Here is a 12862-nt window from a genome sequence, read left to right as displayed (position 1 = left end):
GTTGTCACCAGTTTTTGATCTTGGCCATTCTTACTGGTGTAAGATGGAATCTCAGAGTTGTTTTGATTTGCATTTCTCTGATGACTAAGGATGTTGAACATTTCCTTAAGTGTCTTTCAGCTTGAGGAGTGCCTATCTCCAACCTCCCACCTCCTCCCACCCCCTTCCACTCCCCACCAACTGGTCATCTAGCTCAGGCCACCGTACCCATCTAGCTTGTACATGGGTGCTAGGATTCAGAACACCCACTGTGCTGAGAGTCATCTCCTCACCCTCCTGTCTTTTTTATTTCTGTGTGGCCCTGTGACACAGGCATCATGTGCACAGAGGCGCCCAGCGGGAATGCACTTCAGGGCAACAGTGATGTTTTTAAAGACCCACTTTTAGGACGGTAGAGCTCCACAACCCGAGACACCACCAGTTCATTTACACGGTCAAGAATGTTTCAGGGAGCCAGGAAGCGGTGGCGCACACCTTTAATCCAGCGCTCGGGAGGCAGAGGCGGTGGTGGCGCACACCTTTAATCCAGCACTTGGGAGGCAGAGGCAGTGGTGGTGCACACCTTTAATCCCAGCACAGGGAGGCAGAGGCAGGTGGATTTCTGTGAGTTTGAGACCAGCCTGGTCTACAAGAACTAGTTCCAGGACAGCCAGGGCTGTTACACAGAGAAACCCTGTCTCGAAAAACAGGAACAACAAAATAAAAACAAAGAATACCTTTGTGAGCACACAGAGGTACACAGCTTTTAAAATCCTGAATTTTGAGTCATTCCTTTTGTTAAGGAGCAGGTGGAAGTGCTGGCTGGTCACAATCTATTGTCTGTCTGCCTCTGATATTTAAGGAAAATACACAGAGAATTATATATAAAAAAAAGTTTTGATTATTCTTTGAACCCGTGACAGGAAAAATCGGACTTCTTGCTTCAAATGCCTGGGTGGCCACATAATCACACGGAGAGTCTCTCTTCTTCATTCTCGTGATAATAGACAGCTGTCAAAACCTGAAAGAAATTCCAAAAGGAAAGTCCTTAAATTTTTTTCCATGCTGAATTATCATACAGAATAAATATCAAGGAGGAAGGGGATGATGTAAAAAATCTTCACTTCCGGGTAGAGATGGAGCTTAATGGTGATGTATTGTTTTTAACATACACAGTGATTGTAGGTTCAATGTCCAGCATCAAAAATACATTTAAAAAGCCCAGGCATGGTGGTGCACCTCTTTAATACTAGCCCTAAGAAAGCAGAGGGGAGCTGGAATAAAAATGTGTGGGAAATTCCAGACCACAAAGGAAAGCAACCAACAGGTATAAATCACAGAGAAAGAAAAACTCCAAAGGCAGATCCTGGGAACTACGTCCAGGAAGGAAGTCTTACGGAGGAAGGAAGATGCTCAGAAGTAACAGGTAAGAAAGTAACTGGAAATGTCCCTGGTTTGAAGAGCTACTTGAGACTGCCGACTCAATGTTTACTACCCTCTGGGCATGGTCAACAGAACCAAACACGCTAGCACATCCGTGCAGAACCCTCAGATGCCAATAGCAGTGTGAGGAGTACACAGCTTCCACGGATGCTCTGACTCCACACTGGGGGCATGGAAATAAGAGCACGCTCACCTCTCCCCAGGCATCTCTGGCAGGCTTTCCACTGGCCGGGCTTCCTGCTTTTCATCTCCAGGACCAACTGAGTCACCTCTTTCTTTGTGCTTCTCTGTGGCTGCTTCTTCCCCTGTTTCCAGCTTCTTGAGAAGCTGAGAAATCGTAATGTTAATAAAATATTACTCAATGCTATATCATAAAAGAAATTGTTAATTTAAAGTATATACTAATATTGAGCTCAAATGTTTAAAAAATAGAGGAGTGGTTGTAGGCTCAAAAATCAAAACCTAAAACAGCCCCCACCCAGCTGTTTTGGGTTCAATACATATGACACTATCAATGAAATCTTACAATTATGAAGATGACAAAGGACTGTTAGAATAATGACATCTGGGATGGAGAACATGATTCAGCGGTTAAGAACACTGGCTGTTCAACCAGAGGACCTGGGTTCAATTCCCAGCACCCACATGGCAATTCACAACTGTCTGTAACTCCAGTTCCAGGGGATATGACATCTTCACACCAATACATGAAAATTAAATCCCTGGTCTACAAGAGCTAGTTCCAGGACAGGCTCCAAAACCACAGAGAAACCCTGTCTCGAAAAAACCAAAAAAAAAAAAAATAATTAATACATTATAAAGAAATAATCCCATCCAATTTAACAAAAGAATACTATAAAACAATTGTGTACTATGATCCAATTTTGATTTTCATGATAGTATACACATACCCTGCTAACAGAGCCAAACACTGAGAAACACCTTAGGTGGTTTTCTTCTTATGTCAACATTAAAGCGTCCTTACATAAAGTCATGACACAAGTTTATCTAAAAGTCATTGTTACAGTTTGAGATTTAATTTCCCCCAAAAGCTCATGTGTTAAATCCTTGGCCTCCAGCCAGAGGCACTATTTCAGAAACAGGTCACCAGAACGTTCCCTTGGGAGCTCTTTCGTGCCCCGCACCGTGTTTTCCCTCTGAGCATCTCTCTAGTGTTTCTAACCACAGAGCATCTCCCCAATGCTCCTAACTGACCGCTGAGCATCTCTCCAGTGCTCCTAACTGACCGCTGAGCATCTCTCCAGTGCTCCTAACTGACCGCTGAGCATCTCTCCAGTGCTCCTAACTGACCGCTGAGCATCTCCCCAGTGCTCCTAACTGACTGCTGAGCATCTCCCCAGTGCTCCTAATTGCTGAGCATCTCCCCAGTGCTCCTAACTGACCGCTGAGCATCTCCCCAGTGCTCCTAACTGACCGCTGAGCATCTCCCCAATGCTCCTAACTGACCGCTGAGCATCTCCCCAGTGCTCCTAACTGACCACTGAGCATCTCCCCAGTGCTCCTAACTGACCGCTGAGCATCTCCCCAGTGCTAACTGACCGCTGAGCATCTCTCCAGAGCTCCTAACTGACCGCTGAGCATCTCCCCAGTGCTCCTAACTGACCGCTGAGCATCTCCCCAGTGCTCCTAACTGACCGCTGAGCATCTCCCCAATGCTCCTAACTGACCGCTGAGCATCTCCCCAGTGCTCCTAACTGACTACTGAGCATCTCCCCAGTGCTCCTAACTGACCGCTGAGCATCTCTCCAGTGCTCCTAACTGCTGAGCATCTCCCCAGTGCTCCTAACTGACCGCTGAGCATCTCCCCCGTGCTCCTAACTGACCGCTGAGCATCTCTCCAGCCCTGGCCTTTGTTTACTTGAGACAAGTTCTTGCTATCTAATCCAGCCCAACCTTGAATTGTTGAGCTTCCTGTCTCTGTCTCTTCTTCACTGCTGGCAACACAGGCTTATGCTAAACACTCAGCTTATGTGGCACTGGGACTCAAAACCACAGCTTATCTCATTTTAGGTAAGTACTCTACTGACTGAGTTACAACTCCAGCCCTTGTGAGTAGCTTTTGCAAGATTATCCCTGCTCATTAGTCTTCTGCTTCTACAGCTTTGGCCAGATTCCCTGACTTCACTGCTACTAAAATAGTATGCAATTTTAAAACAACAGAGACCATGGAGCTGGTGATAAGGCTCAGTGGTTAAGAGCATGTGTTGCTCCCGAAGAGGACCTGAATTAGGTTCTAACACCCACATGGTGGCTCACCACCATCACTGACTCCAGCTCTGTGGGACTCCGTGTTCTCTTCTGGCTTCTACAGTTCTCAGGCACTATGTGGTACATACGTACAGACTTTGCTAACCATAGACATGTTCCTTATTATTAAAAGTAATACTTAATGACAGCAAATTCTTTATGTTGTATGGTTCTTCAGAATCTCAGAAAGATTCCTTGAATCTTCCATGGAGTAAGGTAAAATCATGCGGGGCAAAATCTCAGTTTAAAAAAGTCCCAGCGCCGGGCGGTGGTGGCGCACGCCTTTAATCCCAGTACTTGGGAGGCAGAGGCAGGCGGATCTCTGTGAGTTCGAGGCCAGCCTGGTCTACAAGAACTAGTGCCAGGACAGGAACCAAAGCTACAGAGAAACCCTGTCTCGAAAAACTAAAATAAATAAATAAATAAATAAATGTCCCAGGAAGGGCTGATTCCAACTCTGACCAATATCAAGGAGGGAAATCTCTTCAATCCATGTGAATGAGTGCACCATTCGTGGGGAAAACTGGACACGAGGGTGAAACCTATGGGTGCTGCTTAGTGCCAAGTCTCAGATGTGAGTCTGAGTTCTGAGGTGCTGAGGTGGGACACAGAGAAGCCAGGCAGGTAGTTCTCAGGTATGTGTTTTTACTCAGGAAAACCTAAGGCAGGGACCCATTGGGTGCTGTGACCCATTCCACACTGGGGGCCAGGCCTCATGCCTTCCACCACCTCAGCACACCCAGGTTTGATAAGGACGCCTGAGCTGAGGGGGAGCGTCTGAGGCCACTGTTGTAGAATGGATATAAAGACCTGATAAATGAAAGGCTGGATTAATTGAAAGTGTTTTATGATTTGGGGCAAAAGAAAAAATGTTTCCTCCAAATTACCTTAATCTTCACCTCCTTCTCAGTTCTCTTCTGCTTATCCGCCTCCTTCCTTCTCCACCTCTCCTCTTCCCTCCTTTTCCTTTTCTCTTCTTCCCGGAAACGCTTCTTTTCCAGCTCCCTCCTCCTCCGCTCTTCACGTTTTTCTTCTCGAATTCTCTGAAGGTTTAGCCAAATACAGACGTAAATTGTATGGAGAGAAACAGCAGGCACAGGATAGATATTCACCAGGCAAAATGTCACCTACCTGCTTTTCTAGTTTTCTAGTTTTAATATATTCCAAAAGAGGTGTGGTTCTTCTGGCTAAAAAACAAAAATTGAAATGCATTACATATCATTTATAAAATGAGATTTATTTTAAATACTTGTTTCCAATTTAATATTTAAAAAATTAGGGGAAGAGGGCTGGAAAGATGGATCAGAGGTTAAGAGCACTGGCTGATCTTCCAGAGGTCGTGAGCTCAATTCCCATCAACCATATGGTGGTTCACAACCACCTATGACAAGATATGTTGCTCTCTTCTGGTGTGCGGTCAAACGTGCAGATAGAACACTGTGTGCATAATAAATAAACAAACAAACAAATCTTTTTTTAAAAATTAGGGGAAGAGCCGGGCGTTGGTGGCACACGCCTTTAATCCCAGCACTTGGGAGGCAGAGGCAGGCAGATCTCTGTGAGTTCGAGGCCAGCCTGGTCTACAAGAGCTAGTTCCAGGACAGGAACCAAAAGCTAGGGAGAAACCCTGTCTCGAAAAATCAAAAAAAAAAAAGAAAAAAATTAGGGGAAGAATATTATCTCTAAAATTTACATGAGTATGCCCTGTACCCAGGGCATTCTTATTCAATTATTGCAAATCCAAGTACTTTGGAGGTACTGATAATTTTGCATACAGTAGGCATGCCTTTTTAAAGCTTTTTATTAGCATATATCAATTATACACGATAATGGGTCAATATGACATTTTCATACATGCCTATAATTTTGATCACATTTACACTCTCCATGACCCACCCCTGACCTCTCCTGCCCCTCAGACCCCTTTCTTTCTCTTTCCAGCTACCCCTCCTACTTCCATGGTCTACCTTCCTTGTTACTGTCTGGTGACCCAGAGAGTTTAATTAGGGCTGATTTAGGGTTCCAGGCGAGTGGCTGTGGCAGGAACACAGGTGATGGTGGAGACAAGGCACATAATTCTTTTTCCTAAAGTCGTCAGAGAATATTGCTCCCATTCGCGTGCATGTGATAGCCTCTCAAATGGTACTAATATCTTTTCAGGCTTTTGATGAACCATAGCATTTACATATTTACTTTGATGTCATGCAAATTGTCAGAAGTTTTTGCTTTTCCACTTTTTAGTGGTTTTTTTTTAAGGTTTATTTAGTTTTACTTTATCAGTATGAATGTTTGTCTGCATGTATGTCTATGCACCATGTTCATGCCCAGTGCCTGCGGAGGTCAAAACAGGGTGTCAGATTCCCCAGAACTAGTTAGTACTGGTAGCGGGCTGCCTTGTGGCTGCCGGGAACTGCTCAGGTCCTCTGCAGAAGCAACAAGTGCTTCAACCACAGAACCATTTCTCCAGTCCCAATAATACAAGGTCTTGAATACATGCCAATCTAATCCCCAAATCCAACATCTGAAATGCCTTTAACCACAGTTTGAGCACTGCCATAATGGCACAGAGGGAAAGTCTACACGGGATTTTATGGGACAGGTCTGACAGAGATGCATTACAAGTGTCCTATGGGCTGTGTGTAAAATACATAGAAAACACAAATTGTATCTTTTTTTAAAAAAGATTTTTAAAAGATATTTATTTGTTACGTATATTCTGTCTGTGTGTATGCCTGCAGGTCAGAAGAGGGCACCAGACCTCATCACAGATGGTTGTGAGCCCCATGTGGATGCTGGGAATTGAACTCAGGACCTTTAGAAGAACAGGCAATGCTCTTAACCGCTGAGCCATCTCTCCAGCCCCACAAATTTTATCTTTAGATTTGTGTTCCATCTCAATGTTTTATTACATATATGCAAATATTCCAAAGCCCCAAACAGAATATTTCTGGTCCTTATCATTTCAGATATTCCATCTCCTTTATACTCAGTAAAACCAGAATAATGTGAAATTAACTCTAAAGTTTAGAAAATGATTCCATTCAGCCCTGCTGACCAAAGAGCAGCCATTCCACTGTCTAAAGAACACACCCAGCTTCTACCTTGACGTCACCTCTCCTGCTCCTCAGGCGTCATATCTGATTGGGATGACAGGTGCCCCAGCATGCTACAGGCCTAGGGACTAGCTCCAAAGGGAGGCGTTGCATGGCCTCCAAATGTAAGGACATGGTGAGAAGCTAGGAATCGTCTGGGTCTGCCTACAGCTCTTTAAGATTTTTTTTTTTTTTTGGTTTTTCGAGACAGGGTTTCTCTGTGGCTTTGGAGCCTGTCCTGGAACTAGCTCTGTAGACCAGGCTGGTCTCGAACTCACAGAGATCCGCCTGCCTCTGCCTCCCGAGTGCTGGGATTAAAGGCGTGCGCCACCATCGCCCGGCTAGCTCTTTAAGATCTTACACTGAATGGGGCTGGGAAGAATCCTTGGACGCTCCTGAGAGCTGGCATGACATTTCCAGAACTGTGAGGCTCAGGAACTATTAGAAGTCTGAGAAGGCCTCTGGACATGGGTCCCTAAATTCAAACCAGGGACCTCTGATACCCTGACCTGACAGATGAAATGGTTCTCGGCCTTAAATGGAGTGGACATGGTCAGATGCCCACATCTTATGGCAGCTGCTGTGGCCAGGGATGGAATCGATCCTGCAGAAATGAATTTATTTTAAAGAAATCCTTTGGCTATCAGACTAACAAAACAATGGATGCCAAGATAAAGTTTAGTAACATGACACACTTCCTTCCCTAATTACTGGATCACAAAATTTTACAAGGCTCAAGGAGGTGATGGGGTTTGCTGAGGCTGCGAAGGGCCACGTCTCAGAGCTAATACTAGGCCTATCCGTTCCAAAGACCCTCTTTCACTCAACGACACCAGCACTCTTGCCGGCGTCAGTCCATCAGGGTTCTGTTCACACCGTATTTGTTAGGCTTGCGCATGAGACTCCATGGAAGGTTAAAAGCTAAGAAAAGACTGGCAGCTGCTATCAATTGCATGGTGAAGACTCAGACTTCCAAGGAGAAGCAGCAAGTACAGAAGTACGGCTGGGATGAACGCGCCACACGCGTGAGGACAGCAAGTGAGTCCCTGGCACTTGTGTCATCAACAGGCAAGCACCTCTGGCAATATAATGAGATGACAGGGACAGAGGCCTAGCACTCTGTGGTCAAAAGTACAGAATACTGTTTCTATCAAGCCTCTAACAAAAAGAAATTTTACCCTCATCTGGAAAAAAGGAGAATTAAATACATATTCCATTAGTAAGAATCTCAGTAAAGAAACAAGCAGAACGGACCCAGGAGCTCTCTCGTCTTCACTTCTATCTCTCCCAGAAGCATCTCAGGACTGGCACCGGCTTTTTCTTCCTCCAAGCTGTATGTCTCCAGAAACTGTTTATATTCTGGGTCTGTAAATTTAAAACAGAATGAATGAGTGAACAGCTACATCTCCCTTTCCAACGACAGGCAATGTTTGAGCAGCACATTTAATCTGTGGGCTTAGAATTCAGCCTTTGAAAAGGAAGGGCTCACCATCTTCAATGCTTCCAGTCTTGGTGTCCTTTTTCTTCAGCTTCTTCTTGGCAATCTTCTGGAACGGAGCAAACTCCACCACTGCGGGATACTCCAGGCCTTTTATAGAGACATGTGCCAAACGTCACTATGAAACTGTACCATCCTCACTGAGGAAAACAATCACCAAACTTCCATTGGGATGAAGCATGACAAGTGACTGCTTTGGAAAGAGCGGGTGGCAAAGAAGCCAGTCTTTACTACATGACATGGCCCCAAGGGGCCATTCACAGCCTCACACCGTTCACTTGAAAAAGGAGGAAACTCCAGTGACTTCTAAGTAATTTATGGAGTATCATCAGTTAGTTTTGTTTTGTTGTTGTTGGTTTGGTTTTTCAAGACAGGGATCCTCTTCCAGTCAGTGTTTTTGTTTGGTTTTGTGTCTAGTTACAATTGACTATTTTAAAGCAGGATTATTTTTTTTTTAAATGTGCATTAGTGTTTTTGCCTGTGATGTGGGATTCCCCTCTGTATGCCATGAATATGTTTTATTGCCATTGGTTAAAAGAAGCTTCTTTGGCCTATGGAAGGGCAGAATAGAGCTAGGTGGGAAAACTAAACTGAATGCTGGGAGAAAGAAGGCAGAGTCAGCCAGATGCCATGTAGCTGCCCAAGATGCAAGATGTGAGGTAACAAACCAAGAGCCTCATGGTAAAATATAAATAGAAATGGTTTAATTTAAGATGTAAGAGTTAGCTAAGAATATTCCTGAGCCATTGGCCAAACAGTGTTATAATTAATAAGTTTTGTGTGATTATTTGGGTCTGGGTGGCCAGGAAACGAAAGCACAGTCTCCATTTACATGCCTGTGTGTATGTCTGTGCAAGCATGTTGGATCCTCTAGAACAGGAGTTACAGACAGTTGTGAGCTGCCATGTGGGTGTTGGGAATTGAACCCAGGTCCTCTGGAAGAACAGCCAGTGCTCTTATCCACTGAGCCATCTCCCCAGCTCCACATCAGCTATTTTCATTTTAAGATGTTACGGGTTGTGGTTAAGAGCATTTCTGTTCTTGCACAGGACCTGGATTTGGTTCCAAGTGCCTCGCATCAGGTGATTCACAAACACCTGCAACTCCAATTCCAGGGAATCTGATGCCCTCTTCCGGCTTCTGAGGATACCTGTACACACATGGTATACACACATGCATTTAGGCACACACACATAAATAAAAATAAAATTTTAAAAAAAGAATTAATGTTAAGATGTCAATTCAACTACTGCACTGTTATCCAGACTCCAGGAAATCACTCCACTTAAAAGAGGCACAGGCTGCCGGGCGATGGTGGCGCACGCCTTTAATCCCAGCACTCGGGAGGCAGAGGTAGGCGGATCTCTGTGAGTTCGAGACCAGCCTGGTCTACAGAGCTAGTTCCAGGACAGGCTCCAAAGCCACAGAGAAACCCTGTCTCGAAAAACCAAAAAAAAAAAAAAAAAAAAAAAAAAAAAAAAAAAAGAGGCACAGGCTAAAGGGTCTGGAGACTTCAAGGAAATGTGCTACGGTTTACGTAAGGTTTGTTTCAAACCAAGGTGAACATATAAAGAAATGTTCTCTGTTAACAGACTTTAACCAACACAGGGAACACTTTACCTCAGAAGTAAACCACTGAACAGTATCATTTAGAATCTAGTCAATAACACAACTCTAAATCTGTAACTTGACCCTACTGGAATACATGTTGTGCAGTAAGTAACTTTGCAGAAAGAAGACAAGAACAAGAAGGGGCTGGAGCTGGCAAGAGGGCTTAGCGGGTGATAGTACTTCCTGCTAAACCTGATGACCTAAGTTAGATCCCTGGGACCCATACAGTGAAAGGAGAGAACTGACTCTGACAAGCTGCCCTCTGATCTCCACAATTACAACATGACACAGAAGTGTATACACATAGGAGCGTATACACACACCCAGAGTAGTCACACAGGAGTATACAAACACACAGAGGAGTGTATCCACACACAGGAGCGTACACACACAGTAGAGTGTTCATACACACAGAGGAGTATACACACAGGAGTGCATACACACATAGAGAATATATACACACACAGAAGTGTATACATACACACAGGAAGCGTACACACAGACAAGTGTACACACACACACATAGAAGTGTATACATACACATAGGAAGCGTATACACAGACAAGTGTACACACACGAGTGTATACACAGAGGAGCACACAAACACACACAGGATCTAACCTTTATTGCCAATGAAGATATATCCATCAAAGCGATCTCTGAACAGAAGGATGTCATCAGGGTTCCGGAAGTTAATGTACGCTCGTGAGTAGAGATGAGGATAGAGACTGAGACATGAAGGACAGTGTTAGTCAAACTGCAGGGTGCCCTCAGTTCTGCCTTTCTCATCTTTTATTAACACAGCACATACTTTTTATGCCAAAGATCACTTCTCAGCTAATTACAACAATCTGGATATTCTTTAGAAAAAAAAACAAAACAAAACCAAAAAACCCCAACCATTAACTGAAGTCTTGAGTGCTCAGGAGCGTCCGTAAAGTACACAACCAAGGTTAAAATACTAGACTTCAGCCAGGCAGTGGTGGAGCACACCTTTAATCCCTGCACAGGGAGGCAGAGGCAGGAGGATCTCTGTGAGTTTGAGGTCAGCATGGTCTACAGAGAGAGGTTCAGCCAGGGCTACACAGAAACACTCTGTCTCGAAAATCAAACAAATACTAAAAGTCAGAAGTCACCCAAAGGTCACGGATATTTTTAGTCATTGGGACATCAAGAACAAGACTAGTCCTGGCTCGATCATGGGTGAGGATGCTGTACTATGAGGTTCTTTTTGGATGGGTAGACCAGTTTCAGGTGTGTGTTGGTATTTAAGGAAAATGAAACCATTCTCCCTGTCTCAGCCACACTTCTTCTCACAGGTAGGAACTCTTCAGTTCCAGTTCACAGAGACTATTACAGGTCAGCAAAGAATGTTCATAGGAGGGTGCAAGGTATAAGGAGGGGTTGGGATTGTACCCCTGCTGTTTTAACTGTTTTTCTAAACTTCAGCCATCTGAAAATCACCTGTGGTTTCAAATGATACCTGTTTAACAATTACTTATATGTTTATTTGAAGACTTTTTCTTTCTTTCTTTTTTTTTTTTACAAAAATAGGTATCCAGAAGGAAATTATATATTGCATAAATGAAAACATAAAAATAAATATCATGAAAAATCACGAATCCCAATGGTGCTGACATCTGCTGGTCAGGCCAGCCCTGTGTTGCTCCCATCACCTCAGGCACCACATGACAGGGTGGCAGTGCTGACAGGTGCAGGGTGGCAATTGCGAGGTCTGCGATTCTATTCCTCTGGACTCAGTGACTGGTCCTTCACTAGCGAAAACACTCCAGACTCACGTGTGTAAGGGATGCACTCTGCTGTATCTCATCATACACTTTATTAAAAGCTACGTGTGGAGGAAGGCCTGGAAACGCAAAGGACCAAAAGCGCGGTGCCACCGGGGCATCAAGGTTCTGATAGAGGGCCGCGGCGACTAGCCCATCATAACGTGGGCGTGCCCTGACATCTGGAAGGGTCCTCAGTCCACCCTTCACCTGTGCCCTGCCTGTGGCCCGCAGCAGCCCTCACCTGAGGTCCGCAGCTACCACCTCGAAGTAGTCGTGCGCAGGCAGGGGGCGCAGTTGCTCCTCCAGCTGCTCTTTGGTGAGGCCAGGGGGCAGACGCCGGAGGACCACCTGGGGTGAGCAAGGCTAGTCAATTTAGGTGCTGCCGCCCACTCCGCTCCGCCCACCCAGGCCGTGAGCTCGGCTGCTCCCCGACCCTCGTCCGCCGAGCCGGAGCCACCGCTGCTCTCCCACCCTCGAGCGCCTAGCCGGTGCCACCCATGCTCCCCAACCCTCGCCTGCTCAAGAGGAGGCGGCGGCTGGCGTCACCACGGCAACGCCGAGGCCGAGGCCCCGCCCCTCTGGGCTTTAAGGCGTCTTATCGCGAGAATGTCTGACCCCCCCCCACCACCACGCCTCCAGTGCGCAAGCCCAGTCGCCCCACGGAGGATTATGAGGCCCCACGCCCACCTTGCTCAGGGCCGTCCTCTTTTCCTCGCGAGGCTTGCCCGCCCCGCTCTCACTGAAGGACGGGGTCGGGGCCAGCGCGGACTCCCTCCGAGGCGACTCGCGGCGGAATTGGGCCTCCGGGGCCGACAGTTTCTCCCTCCAGCTGGGGCCCCGCGCAGACAGGGCGGCGCCCGGGCCTCCGGCCCCCTCTTCCGAGCGCATCCCCACCGGCCGCCCGCCGCCGCCTCCTCCTCCGCGACAACGAAGCCTCGCGAGGACTAGACAGCCCCTCCCTTGGCATTCGATGGTCCAGCGTCCCCTCCCCGGCCCTGACGGGGGAAAGGGCGGTACCAGTGCTGCCCAGCGCCGGTCAGGGGCATCCTGGACAGCCCTGAATGCTGGAGGTGTTCCAAGTTCACGCGTGTACTGAATCCAGCCTTTTCCAAAAAAAATCCTTAGCATGCTACAGCAACGAAGACAGGAGATCAATACTGTCACTGTGCACGGAAAACAGA

The 12862-nt window shown here is 46.2% G+C and overlaps 1 protein-coding gene and 1 long non-coding RNA gene across 2 annotated transcripts; both read right to left on the bottom strand.

Annotated features, from left to right (window-relative positions):
• Positions 1-443: 443 nt before the first annotated feature.
• On the bottom strand, positions 444-696 carry LOC142857639 (uncharacterized). The gene is made up of 2 exons (XR_012911842.1): positions 563-696; positions 444-518 (listed from the first exon to the last, which is right to left on the bottom strand). It is a non-coding gene; the product is annotated as an uncharacterized LOC142857639 (long non-coding RNA).
• A 21-nt stretch (positions 697-717) lies between these two features.
• On the bottom strand, positions 718-12608 carry Upf3a (UPF3A regulator of nonsense mediated mRNA decay). The gene is made up of 9 exons (XM_075986240.1): positions 12369-12608; positions 11923-12029; positions 10513-10619; positions 8272-8370; positions 8037-8147; positions 4822-4877; positions 4578-4733; positions 1616-1749; positions 718-1000 (listed from the first exon to the last, which is right to left on the bottom strand). The coding sequence occupies exons 1-9, from the start codon at positions 12567-12569 to the stop codon at positions 994-996; spliced, it is 978 nt and encodes a 325-aa protein (XP_075842355.1). The 5' UTR covers positions 12570-12608; the 3' UTR covers positions 718-993.
• Between the last annotated feature and the right edge of the window lie 254 nt (positions 12609-12862).

This window comes from Microtus pennsylvanicus, chromosome 9 (assembly GCF_037038515.1).
Source record: "Microtus pennsylvanicus isolate mMicPen1 chromosome 9, mMicPen1.hap1, whole genome shotgun sequence".
Lineage (NCBI taxonomy): Eukaryota > Metazoa > Chordata > Mammalia > Rodentia > Cricetidae > Microtus > Microtus pennsylvanicus.
Note: the sequence above shows the minus strand (reverse complement) of the source record. Positions and strands in the feature narration are given on the sequence as shown.